At 35.8% G+C, this 13,498-nt stretch overlaps 1 protein-coding gene across 1 annotated transcript; it reads left to right on the top strand.

Annotated features, from left to right (window-relative positions):
- Positions 1-3,515: 3,515 nt before the first annotated feature.
- LOC306874323 (serine/threonine-protein phosphatase 2A 55 kDa regulatory subunit B gamma isoform-like) lies at positions 3,516-13,498 on the top strand (the record flags this gene model as incomplete). Its single annotated transcript, XM_079424294.1, has 9 exons — positions 3,516-3,579; positions 5,826-5,923; positions 7,831-8,005; positions 8,382-8,494; positions 9,185-9,362; positions 10,115-10,279; positions 11,592-11,761; positions 12,887-12,978; positions 13,207-13,498. The coding sequence occupies 9 exons, from the start codon at positions 3,516-3,518 to the stop codon at positions 13,496-13,498; spliced, it is 1,347 nt and encodes a 448-aa protein (XP_079280420.1).

The raw sequence follows: 13,498 nt of genomic DNA, 5'->3' as shown, positions 1-13,498 counted from the left end.
AAAATTTAATATTGTATTAAGAACTACTTAACTAAGTTATGTAAAATTAGCAAAGGGAATAAGTACATTTAAGAGTTTAGAGTTTGATGAGTAATTTCTACTTAATTATTTTAAGTTTACTCTGCAATATTCAAGTACATTTCAATCGTGGTTTGTAAACTTTACTTAAACAATGAAACACTGAAAAAAGCCATGCTATTGAAGCATGTGTAAGCAAGACAAGTAGACAGCTTGTTATCCTTTTATCCAATATGCTATTATGTCAACTCAATATAGTTATTACCCAAATGACCTCAGAGACCTCAAAACTTCGTACACAATACACAATGATGATAACAATCAGTGGATAGCGTTTGAGTATGAATGGGTCATTAAGTAGAAAATGAACTCCAGATGTCACAAAACAGCAAGTTACTAAACCTAACAACAACAACAACAACAGTGACCATAAAACAGGGTAAATGGGCCATAAAACAGGGTAAATGGGCCATTCTACAGAACTGGTGCAAAGTCCGAGTTGGAAACGTCTTGGGGGGAAAAAATTTTGTATGTATGCAAATTGTTTAATATGCAAGGCATACATTTCTAGTATTTGTGCAGTTAATTCTCATTGTATTTTCAGAAAGTTTTGGAATATTTTTCCTCTCCCCAAATTGGTCACTACCAAAACACAATAATATATAATTCATTAAGAAGGGTTATATTGACCTATTAAGATTTTGTTAATGTCTACCTTGTAAATATATTTTTTGCTATTGTATTTAAAGGTTTTTAGAGGTAAATCAATAACAATTACAATTTTAACAGTATTTCAAGTGTGATTTATGAGACGTGTTGTATTTTGAATCCATTATTCTTTGAAAAAAGCATCAAGTTGATCATACAGATTTCAAGTTAAGGATTAATTCGTTTGAATATGCATTGAATATGCGGTTGTGAGACTGTTTCAGTAGTGACAATTTTATGGAATAACACCCAAAAACAACGATGAGACAACTGAAATTTCACCAAATGTTTTGGTTGTGACTTTTGAGCCAACCTAAAAGATGCAAATATGTATATGGTTAGCTAGCACAGTTCTGAACAGTTGTACAAATATACAAACTAAATGTTATGGAATAACACCTAAAAAAGTGTGCTTAATTGCAGAAAAAAAGGTGTTCAGTAGTGACGTTCCTTAAAGTTACAAATAGATTTTCAGACTTCAAAATGAATGTCAGACTCTCTAAAGATGCCATTAGCAGGAATTTCCAAGCATGTGGTGTTTGTTTCAACAACAAATTCCAATGTATGCAGACAATCTTTAACCACATTGCTTTTTCTAGAAAGCACTTCCCTTTCCACCAAGTTTAACAATGGCAAACTACTACAATGCAACAGGTTATAACTTGTTTGAAGGAGATTCCAAAAGTCCCTTTTAAAGTGATGCAATACTTCTAAAGTCCACTAAAGTACACCAAGTACAGTAGTTCTAAAGTATATATAAAGAATAAAACAATTATGTAAAGTATAATACACACAGTAATACCAATATCTTGCTGTATATTTAATTAGATTTTTTCCTTTTAATTTTATTTGTAATCTTGCCAAAACATCTCTTTGAAGATTGATTTGGTATTAGCGTCCTCTACTGGTACTCTCAAGAAATACAAATACAACCAAGGCTTTACCTGGAAGATGTGACTTGACGAAATTTCTGTCAGCTGGTCACGGATGAAGTTGAAAATTGATCTGCATCCAATCCAACCTACATAAGTACAAGCGGTAAGAGAGTACATTAGTTCATTAACTTCATTAGTACATTAACTTTAATTTACAGTTTTATAGGCTAACAGGGTTTACTGCTTTTAAGCGTTTTCTGTTCCATGGCACCAAATAAAATTGTTAAAAAAAAAAAAAAAAAACAGGGTTTAGGTTCATATTAATGCATCATGAATTAATTACGCCTCAAACTTGTTTTAATAACCATAAAGGTGCAGTCACATTTAGTGAAATTTTGCGGGTGAATCCAATCCTCTCTTTAGTTATCTTATTTTACTCATTAAATGAAAACCACCATTCTAAAAATAAATAAAACGAGAGAGACTAATTAATTTGCTTAATTGTATTTATTAATTTGTATGTTTTTTTATTTCTATCCCAGCTTAATTGGTGTGCCTTATTTTATTATTTATTTATTTATTTTCACTTATGAATGACATTGAAAATGTATTATCTGTATTACTAAACTGGCGTAGCTTTAGTTACCCTCTTTTTTTCATTAATTGTTTCCTTACAGAAATACCAAACTCAAACAAGAAATGTTTATTCTTGTAGATCTGCTATTTCCTTTTTTACTTATGACAGTTTAGTTATTGTACAATCCTAAACTTTCCCATCCTCCTCCTGTGTATTAATATCTACAAACACTAGAGGGAGCAACTCAACAAGATTTCATAGAATCATGTCTTCCTTACTTTCTCATACCATTTCCTTTCAAGTTAAACCTCTTTTCGCATTCATGTACATTACATCTCCTTTTGCTTACCTCCAAAGTGTATTTTTGTCCTTCCGTCATTTGCATTTATTTTTTTAATCTGCTTTCCATCTTCCATCCCTCCCATTTTTAATGTCATCTTGCTCCATTTCCCATCAGTCTCCTCATGTTACACGTCTCACTCCAGTGACTATCTCTGGCTCCACCGCATCCTGGATACTCTTGCCTCCATATCTCTGATTTCCCCATCTCCTCTCCTTTCCAGGCTCATTCCTCTTGTCACCTGCAGTGGGAGGTGCGGCCGAGGGGAGCTGGGCTCTGATTGGACGAGCAGGGAGGAGGCTTCTGTGACATCGTGATGCTGTGCAGATGCTCAGCAGCAGTGGTAGTCGAGAAAGACAGGTTGGCGGTATCCTCTCTCTCTCTCGCTCTCTCTCTCTCCCTCTTTCTCTCCCTCCCCCCTCTTTTTCATCTTTCCTTTTCCCTTCATGCACAAGCACGCATACACACACGCGCACTCCGTCACACTGCAGCAGAAGGGAGAGGACACACTGTGAAGGCCTCTCCTCTTCCTCCTCATCAGGCAACCTGTCTCTCTCTCCTCCGCTATCCTCTGCTTTCCTTCAAGGACTACCGCACCCAGGAAGCACCTGGAAAAGGACTTACCACAGCACGACAGATCTACGGATCACTCACACACCTACATCCTCTTTTTTTCCCTCTGCATTTCTTGTTGCCAGGCAGTGTTGGCTGAGCGTCAAGACGTGTGCTCGAGCATGTGTGAGTATGACAAGGTGCTTTTCTCCAGCTGACTGAACTGTGGTTTATTCATCTCGTTTCTTCCTCACTTTTCCCCGTGGCATCCTCGTCGCTTGCTGCTCGTCTTCCTCCTGACAAAGCCGGACCGTATCCCAGGATGCCGTGCGGCAGGCCACTCTGCTAGGCCGCAGCAGCATGGGCAAAGCACCGGGGGGGTGGGACAGGACGGATTGGACGGCTCTGCTCCGGACGGGCGCGCTTACGCACTCCGCCGCTTCCGATGGGTGAGGACGGCGAGAGCACCAAAATCAATCACAGCTTCCTCCGAGACTATGTCACAGAAGGTATGTGCACACACCTGCATGATCCTCCCTCAAGGCATAGAAGAAAAAAGCATATCCCCTTGCCATTACACACACAAACACACACACACACATACTCAACCGTAATTTGATCTTGTTCACCTCTCTGAAGTCCTAAATATAACCTTGATCTCAGCATCTGTGCGGTAGGGTCTTTTAATTCAGCTGACTCATCAGACTTTGGTCACCTGGTCCCACCACACACCTGTTATTGGGTTACAGCATGCATTAGTGAGACTAATTCAATTTTCATTAAATTATTGGGCACTGTAAGCCTGCCAAAATAATGCATGTGCAAACAGAACCAAGATAGTCTTACATTTCATGCATTTGAATGTGATTAAAATCATGTAGCATGTAGCATATATTTAGAATTTTTTGTCCAAGCAATTGCATATTATTAAAATTGTCTAGCAGTCATTTGTGTCTTTTGCAGGCCTTACCATAATCACGTTACAGAGCAGAATGCTTCATCAGGAGCAGGCCAGGCTGTTTTATTTAGTGGTATCGTCATTGTACTAGCAGACGCAGGAGCATGACATGCTGTTTATCAACTATTAGGCTGTACAATGTGAAGCCATATGCCCAGACGAAGCTCTTGAGTAAAAGTGTTTGCGTAGACAAAACCATAGTTGTGCTGTGCTAGCACATGCCCGTGAACTTCTATTACTTTAGGTAATTTGTACCGTAAAAGCTTTTTGGCTGGGACCTGCAACCTGCAGTCGTTCACTTACCTAAAATCTGTGAATTTTCTATTATTGAAAGTAAAATGGTAGGGGAAATTTAAAAATATACACACAGGTCCTTTTCAAAAAATTAGCATATTGTGATAAAGTTCATTATTTTCTGTAATGTACTGATAAACATTAGACTTTCATATATTTTAGATTCATTACAACACAACTGAAGTAGTTCAAGCCTTTTATTGTTTTAATATTGATGATTTTGGCATACAGCTCATGAAAACCCAAAATTCCTATCTCAAAAAATTAGCATATTTCATCCGACCAATAAAAGAAAAGTGTTTTTAATACAAAAAAAGTAGAAAAAAGAAAATAATGAACTTTATCACAATATGCTAATTTTTTGAAAAGGACCTGTATTTTATTATTTGTTCCGAAGATAATAAGAATGGTAATAATAATGCATATACAAATATTTAATAATAACAACAACAATAATTATTATTAAATTTTATATAAAAATACATTATTGTTTTATTATTAATAATAATAATGTATTGTGTGTGTATATATACAGTATATATATATATATATATTATTATTATTATTTATTATTATTATTATTATTTTAGTCATTTAGCAGACACTTTTATCCAAAGCGACTTACAAATGAGGACAACAGAAGCAATCAATTGTAGCATTACGACAACTAAAAACAGATCCAAAACAATAAATACTAGTTATACACATTTTAAAAATAAAGAAAGAAATTAAATAAAAATGACAAAAGCATACAACAAAATTTTGTACAATAACATTTAAATGAAAAACAAAGAATAAAGCTAAGAACAATTCAAAATATTAAAGAACAAAAGGTTATTTAAATATATATATATATATATATATATATATATATGTACAATACACATTTATAAATTATAAATATTTCATTTCCATTTAGTTTGTTGAAGTATTAAAATAACTCAAATGAAATAAAACTAAAACTTAATAAAAGACCTATACAGACATAATAAATTCAGACATAATTTAACTAAAATTAAAATAAATAGCAAATACAAATCAAACGACAGTAGTTTCAGTAATCCTTAAAAATAACACTGCTAAAAAACCACAACTTATTTACACATAGTAAGAAATGGTTATAAAAACTGAAACAGAAGTGCAACAAGTACTAGTAGGAAAGAGGAAAAGTAAAAAGCAATACTTATATCCTTTGCCAGTGTCCCAGCCCGGTGGAGTCGATGGTCTTTACACTCTTCGGTCTTCACACAAGGAGGCCTTCACGCGACGGCTTCCGCGGTAAACTAAGCTTTTTTATACCCGTCTAACAAAATACTAATTGAATTTAGCTGGACACACTTTCTTTATTTTTTCACAACAAACGGCCAAGCAAGTGCAGACACTGACAAGATACGCGATACAGAATGAGACCAAACGCGATATCAGCTCGTCTCCACAATATATATTATTATTTATTATTTTTTTGCTGATAATTTTAACACTATCTTCTTTATTTCTTTGTAGCTGATGTCATTTCTACAGTGGAGTTTAACCAGACGGGGGATCTGCTGGCCACAGGGGATAAGGGGGGGCGAGTGGTCATCTTCCAGAGAGAGACAGAGGTAAGTCAGACTGTGAGCAAAGCACTGCACTGGGGGATTGATGGTTGGGGAATAAAGCAGTGTTTTTTTTTAAGCAGTGGACTGAATTAGATGGTGAACAGTTTGACTCTGGGGGAGGAAAAGAGCAAAGGTCATAATGGGTAAATAATGCTGTGCTTCTAAAAATATCACATAGTCTAAATTTTTAACATGCATTTTGCAGCTCTGTAGCATAGGGTGCTGAATATGTATGTGATGATTTTAATTTCCATTGCCCAAAGAGCCTTATGACAGAATTTAAATAGATCAGGTTTAAAATACTTCTTAAAGACATAGTATCAGATATTGACTTTGATATAGAGCAGTCTGGTTCACAGATCACTGTAGGTCTTCTCGGAGCATCATACTTATTTTTTTAATTTCAAATTTGCACATATCAGACCTGTAAACACATAATTGTCTATATTATATATTGTGTTTTTGCTGTTTTGTACATTGCCTATTTGTAGATTTTTTTATTATTATTTTATTATCTGTGTCCTGTTGCTGTCTTTCTGTTGCACTGTGGAGCTTCTGTCACTAAAACAAATTCCATGTATGTGTAAACATTCTGGATTCTGGATCTTTTCAATGTGTTAACCCAGATACTGAACAAAACTCACTGTTTTTAATAAAATTCACACTGAAACCCACTTAAAGGTCAGACAGTAAAGAGATCCAATGTTTATTTGCTCTTTTAAAGGACATTTAAAACACGCAATACTAGCAATAATAGGTCTAAATTGACAACAGATTTAACTTAAGGGAATATCATTAGGGATGTAACGATTAACCGCGAGCCGGTTGATAATCGATTCAAACATATGACGATTCAAATCAGTTGAGATTCTAAACAAATCGCGATTCAATTAGGGGTAGTTTATATGAAATTAGAAAAGTTTAGATGGTATTTTTTCTTTTCATCTTGCCTCTGTATAATGCATATTAAAATTCATAAGTGATGCTTTGTTTACAGCGGAAACCAAGGAAATGCTTTAAGCGCCACCTGCTGGCAGAGAGTGAATCTGCGTCTCATTCAGCTCGTCTGATGTTTCATTTCATGTAGTCTTGCGTAGCCAGACCTTCAGACTAATGGTGGGCGTGACGTCTGAGGCTGAGACTACATTTCATGCAGATATTTTTAATGTATACAGTAGTTTCACAAAACTGAAGTCAGACCATTGTGATTTTGCTTCAGATTTCGAAATTATACAATCTAATTTAGATTAAAAACTGCTCATGTTGTATGTATGCAGCATCTTTGTTTTCATGATTAAAATGCAGTTGTTGCCGCTAATTTTAAATGGAAAGATCACAGACAAAGCCTTATTTTGTTTATATGAAGAGATTTTTTTTAATTGTGTTACTTATATATTTAATTTGGAGCTTGTTTAAAAATTTCTATTTAGTTTTGTTATTTATATTGACATGATATTTACATTTTGTTATTTAGCAGAGGCTTTTATCCAAAGCGACTTCAAATGAGAACAATAGAAGCAATCAAAACCAACAAAAGAGCAATAATATGCAAGTGCTATATTAGTATATATTTTAATTTCACAAAGAAACGTGTTGCATTTTGTCCAAGCAATAATGAAAGGACACATTTAATTTATAATTTGTCTTAAATCTCATTTTGTAAAAAAAAAAAAAACTCAAAATGAACTCAAAATCGTGAATTGAATCGAATCGTGAGTTGAGTGAATCATTACATGTCCCTAAATGTCATATTGTCAAGTATGTTGCATAAACCAAACTGTTTGTTAGAATGTTAGAAGCCTTTTTTATGAAAGTAAAATGATAACTTATTATAACATAACATTTTACTATTTTTTGTGTCCGTAAGCATATATATATATATTGTATTTGGGTCTTCTTTCTTACTGCAGTCAAAAGGTGAATCTGAGGAGCTGGGAGAATCGGGTGAGTATAATGTCTACAGTACGTTCCAGAGTCACGAACCGGACTTCGACTATCTGAAGAGTCTGGAGATTGAGGAGAAGATCAATAAGATCCGCTGGCTGCCACAGCAAAACGCTGCCCACTTTCTTCTCTCTACCAACGGTAATCACACCACTTCCTGTCCATCAGGAGTTACTCTAGCCTCAAAGTTGTCCATGTAATCCTCCTAATTAGAAAAAAACCCATTCATTATAAAACATAATTTAAGGCTAATATTAAAAGGCACGTGATTATTCTGTGCAAGAAATCGATGACAGATATCATACTGAAATAGTTGGGCTGAATTACATTACACGTTTCTATCATCTGTAAGTACCATTGAATCATAAGACAATATTAAAGTATCATAAGCATGAACAATGCCTTTCAAGGCCACTCGCATTAGAAAATGCCACATAAATATGTATTGATGTTTTGGTATAGAAAGTCTCCATTATAAAAATGAATGGCTGATCATTTCTCAGGTATGTTCACACAGATAAAACGATAAAGCTATGGAAGGTGAGCGAGAGAGACAAGCGGCCAGAGGGCTACAATCTGAAGGACGAAGAAGGGCGAATAAAGGACATCTCCACCGTGACCTCGTTACGGGTATTTTCACAGCTGACATATTCAATCCGGTGCACAAGGATGTACTGGTTTGATTTAGCATTTGTTTTAGTCACTATAATACACAGCTCTCAGGAATCCATTTCTAATTGGTCAATCAATGCATTCTTTGACCACTAAATTTATAATTAATAACTGACATTATCGATCTGCGTACAGTATCTGTTTCCTATGTACAGTATCTGTGCTAGTTTCTCATATTACTCTGTGGTATATTTCTTCTCACATGATGATAATAATAACTCAAATCAATATTTAAAGTCCAGTTTTTTATTTATTTAGTAAGTAGTCATGTAATAAGCTGGAAAATTTACAATCAGCCGGTCATTATCGCAAAATGGAATTCCATTAGGGTTTTTTAGATGTGATCAGGGTCCTGATCTCCCTTTGATAATGACCATCTGACTGTATATTAACACATAATGAATGACATTTATCATTACATTACATTATGCAACCTAAGAAAATCACTAGTTTTTAGATATTCAAACACATTGAAATTAAATGAATGAATGGAATATGTACAATTCTGCAATATAATGTTTGTTAACGATTTATTATAGGTATAGTATTAGTTGTTATGTTATATAGTTTCTATAGTGTTACCCTAATTTTGAGTAGATAATCTAAAATAAAAGAAGACCTCTGATGCTAAAATCCATTTCCTTCAAGGTGCCGGTCCTGAAGCCCACTGACCTGATGGTTGAGGTACGGCCGAGGAGAATCTTTTCCAACGGCCACACCTACCACGTCAACTCCATCTCAGTCAATAGCGATGGCGAGACATATCTGTCTGCTGATGATCTCAGGGTCAACATGTGGCACCTGGATATCACCGATCGAAGCTTCAGTATCCTTCATGTCTATCCTCCTGTCTATTCACTCACAGAAAAAAAGGAAAAGATAAAACAAAATGCAGCCAGTCATTATGATACTTTAAACTGGCTTATTATACATAAAACCAAATCGTTGTATGAGTTGAGTGAATAAGGTGTAAAAATTGTTCTGTTCCTGAACTGGATTGCATTCATTTCTTTGTGTTCCTGTGACTGGACTGAAGGCAGAGGGTTTTGTGTTCCAGATTGCTTAGCTCCTCTTCTTTTGGGCAGGGCTCTGACCTAGAAATAAAATATCTATGGAAACATTTAAATAATTCACCAAGGAAACACTCTCCTCTAAAACACATAATAGCTGCCTTCAGGAAAATTGTAGGTTGTGTGCTTGTGCTTGCCTGTATGCGTGTGTGTGTGTGTGTGTGTGTGTGTGTGTGAGTGCTCAGAATAATAATCATGCACCTGTAGTGATTTACACCAATCGGATGTATCTGCTGATGATACAGTTTATAAGCCACGACTGTCAGAATGTGCTTGCAGTTATAGATCTTATGTGATCTGTTTCATAAAAAGGGAACTAATATATCAAAAATATCATATAAGTGGTCAATATGACTCTCTTTTAGACTAAACAGACCAAAATTTAAGACATTATTCACTGAAAATCTGCATTCATGAGAGTTCATGAAGGAATTAGGAATCTCAAACAGAGAAGAGCAGCTTTCAAAGCTGTAAATCAGAAGCTTTCCTTGACCCCTTCCCCTCTTAGACATTGTGGACATTAAGCCAGCCAATATGGAGGATCTGACGGAGGTGATAACAGCTGCAGAGTGCCACCCACAGCACTGCCACCTGTTTGTATACAGCAGCAGTAAAGGCACGCTACGCCTCTGTGACATGAGAGACTCGGCGCTCTGTGACAAGCACTCCAAAAGTGAGTTTACGCTTCTTAAGCGCATAGACTACATTACTTGCCATACTGTTCAACAGTTTGGGTCCAGTAAGATTTTTTTTTTAAGAAATAAATGCTTACACAGCAAGGATGCATTAAACTGATCAAAAAGTTAGAGTAACATATACTCTTCTATTTCAAATAAATGCTTACCTTTTATTTGTCAAAAGAATCTTGACAAATAATACATCACAGTATCCACAAAAATATTAGGCAGCACAACTGTTTTCAACATTGATAATAATAAACAATGTTGGTTACACTTTATTTTGATAGTCCACTTTAGACATTCTACTAACAATAAGTAACATAGCAACTACATGTCAATTAATTCTCATTAATTCACAACTATCTGTCTTCTAACTCTCAGAGTAGACTGTTGGGTTAGGTTTAGGGTTAGTCGAAAAAGTTGATATACAGTATACTTGCAAAGATTCTTATAGTCAGTATGTTGTAAGTTGTGGACCCATCAAAATAAAGTGTTTGAAGGAATTAAGGAGAGATTATGCTAATACTCTAATGACTGCTAGTTGACATGTAGTTGCAAAGTCACTTACTGTTAGTAGAATGTTTATAAAAATAAAGTGTTACATAGAATAGAATTAAAATATTTCACAATATTACTCTTTTACTGTATTTTGAATCAAATAAATGCAGCCTTGGTGATCATAAGAGACTTCTTTCAAAAACATTAGAAATCTTACCAACCTTAAACTTTGAACGGTAGTATACCGTTTTAAGATTGCTTGCACATTATTGCAGTTAACATGAAATAAAAATATATGCTTCATTTTATTATTTAGTAATTAGAAAAGAAGACAGTGCTTCTTGTGACAGATGAATCTCATATAACTATGCCCAAACATTGCCTTTCATTTCTTTATGCCCCTAAAATCTTTAATTTCAGAAATTCTTCACTTAGCCAGGACCTGTGGGAAGTAGCTTAGTTAAAAACGACAGCAGGAAACACTGAAAACTATTAAAAAGAACAGCTGTGCTAGTTGCTGGGGAAATTCACGCATATATAGTGAGATTTTGATTTATAGCTGCATTACAGGGTTAGCAGACCACAGTTTTAAAGCTGTTTTATTGCTGTCATTAAGCCATTAAGTGTAAAATCATTGTTCCCCAGCAGCCTCTGACAGACACAAAATGCCTGGTGACTGATAGCTAAAGTGTTAAAAAGTTGAGATAAATCATATGGAGGCTCATCGTGCTGATTAAAGCCGCCCCATCCTAACTATTTCAAGTGACTCTGAACTCAGTTTGAATCTGTTACTTCTCTTCATCTCAGTCTTTGAGGAGCCAGAGGACCCAGGCAATCGATCGTTCTTCTCTGAGATCATCTCGTCGGTTTCTGATGTTAAGTTTAGCCATAGTGGACGTTATCTGCTCACCAGAGACTACTTGACTGTCAAAGTATGGGACCTCAACATGGAGAAGGGCCCAGTGGAGACCTACCAGGTGGGTAACATGCAGGTCTTGGAACATGTCACCATAAACACATGATATTTGCAGCACATACTAGGCTAAACTATTTCTGGTTTATAAGGATTTTTTTTTTTCACATGCAAGACACTTTTTACATTTCTATTCTAGTAAGTTAGTGTTACTTATGTACTATTATTGTATTTTATACAGTAATATATTCATATAATAGAGTAATATATTATATATTAATATATCATTTTAAGTGTAGTTTAAATTTGAATTTTAGTGTTATGTGCTTTTGTCATTTTTATTTATTATTTTTAATATTTGTATTTAGCTTTATTTTTATTTAACTTACACTTGTTTTATTTCTGTTTATTGCCAATGCAACATTTCTAAGTTTTTCATAAAATATTTTGTATTTTCTTTTATTTTAGCTTTATTTTCGATGAACAAAAAGATTTTTAGTTTTAGTTATCAATAACAACGCTAATTGAATCATCATTATAATTAACAATTTAATTGGAGTCCCTGTGCTCCAATTTCGGTCTTGTTTATATTTAGAGTGGAATATTCTGCTGTTCATCTCTGTCTTCAAATCTGTTATATAATTTAGAGTACATTCTTGCTTTTAGTTAAAGTAAAGTCGTGACGTATTGTCAAGTATGGTGACCCATACTCGAAATTGGTGCTCTGCGTTTAACCCATCCAAGTGCACACACACAGCAGTGAGTAGTGAACAAATGCACACACACACACACACACACACACACACACACACACACACACACCCGGAGCAGTGGGCAGCCATGCTGCGGTGCCCGGGGAGCAGTTGGGGGTTCGGTGCCTTGCTCAAGGGCACCTCAGTCGTGGTATTGAGGGTGGAGAGAGCGCTGGACATTCACTCCCCCCACCTACAATCCCTGCCGGCCGGGGACTCGAACCCGCAACCTTTCGATTACGAGTCCGACTCTCTAACCATTAGGCCACGACTTCCCATCCAAGTTGTATTTATTATAAATTTATGTTTTTGACAGTTTCAAAGTCGTTCCCCAACACGTATCATCCCTGAAATTATTTTGCAATGCATTTTAGAATTAAACATGATAGAACTTTAGAATGACTTTAAATATATATGAACATGTCCTTGTTTACCAGGTTCATGAGTACCTAAGAAGCAAACTCTGCTCTTTGTATGAAAACGACTGCATCTTTGACAAGTTTGAGTGCGTCTGGAACAGCACAGACAGGTAACCACTTCTGAGGCTTTGAATAATCATATTTTATGCAGCTTATTTCCTGGTTTGTACTCATACCCTCTTTTTCTCCCTTCTATCTTTCTTGTATTTCCATTATGGTCTGTATCCTATTGATTTGCTCATTTGATCCTCTTCCAAACTCTTGTTTACTCCGCATACCTGTTCTGTTTTATACCCATCATGCTTTGCTGTCTCTCACCTCACCGTTCCCCCTCCAAGTGTAATCATGACAGGAGCATATAACAGTTTTTTCCGGATGTTTGATCGCGAGACCGGTCGCGGTGTAACCCTCGAGGCATGGCGTGAGAGCAGTAAACCGCGTGCTGTGCTACGGACTCGCCGCGTTTACACCGGGGGCCGGCGTCGGCGGGGGGACGTGGGTGTGGACAGTCTGGACTTCACAAAAAAGATTCTGCATATGGCTTGGCACCCGGCTGAAAACATCATCGCCATTGCAGCCACTAACAACCTCTATATATTTCAGGACAGGGTCAACCCAGAAAACCTGTGA

This window comes from Barbus barbus (assembly GCF_936440315.1).
Source record: "Barbus barbus genome assembly, chromosome: 8".
Classification (NCBI taxonomy): domain Eukaryota; kingdom Metazoa; phylum Chordata; class Actinopteri; order Cypriniformes; family Cyprinidae; genus Barbus; species Barbus barbus.
The sequence above is the reverse complement of the archived record's forward strand: the minus strand, read 5'-3'. Positions and strand labels throughout refer to the sequence as shown.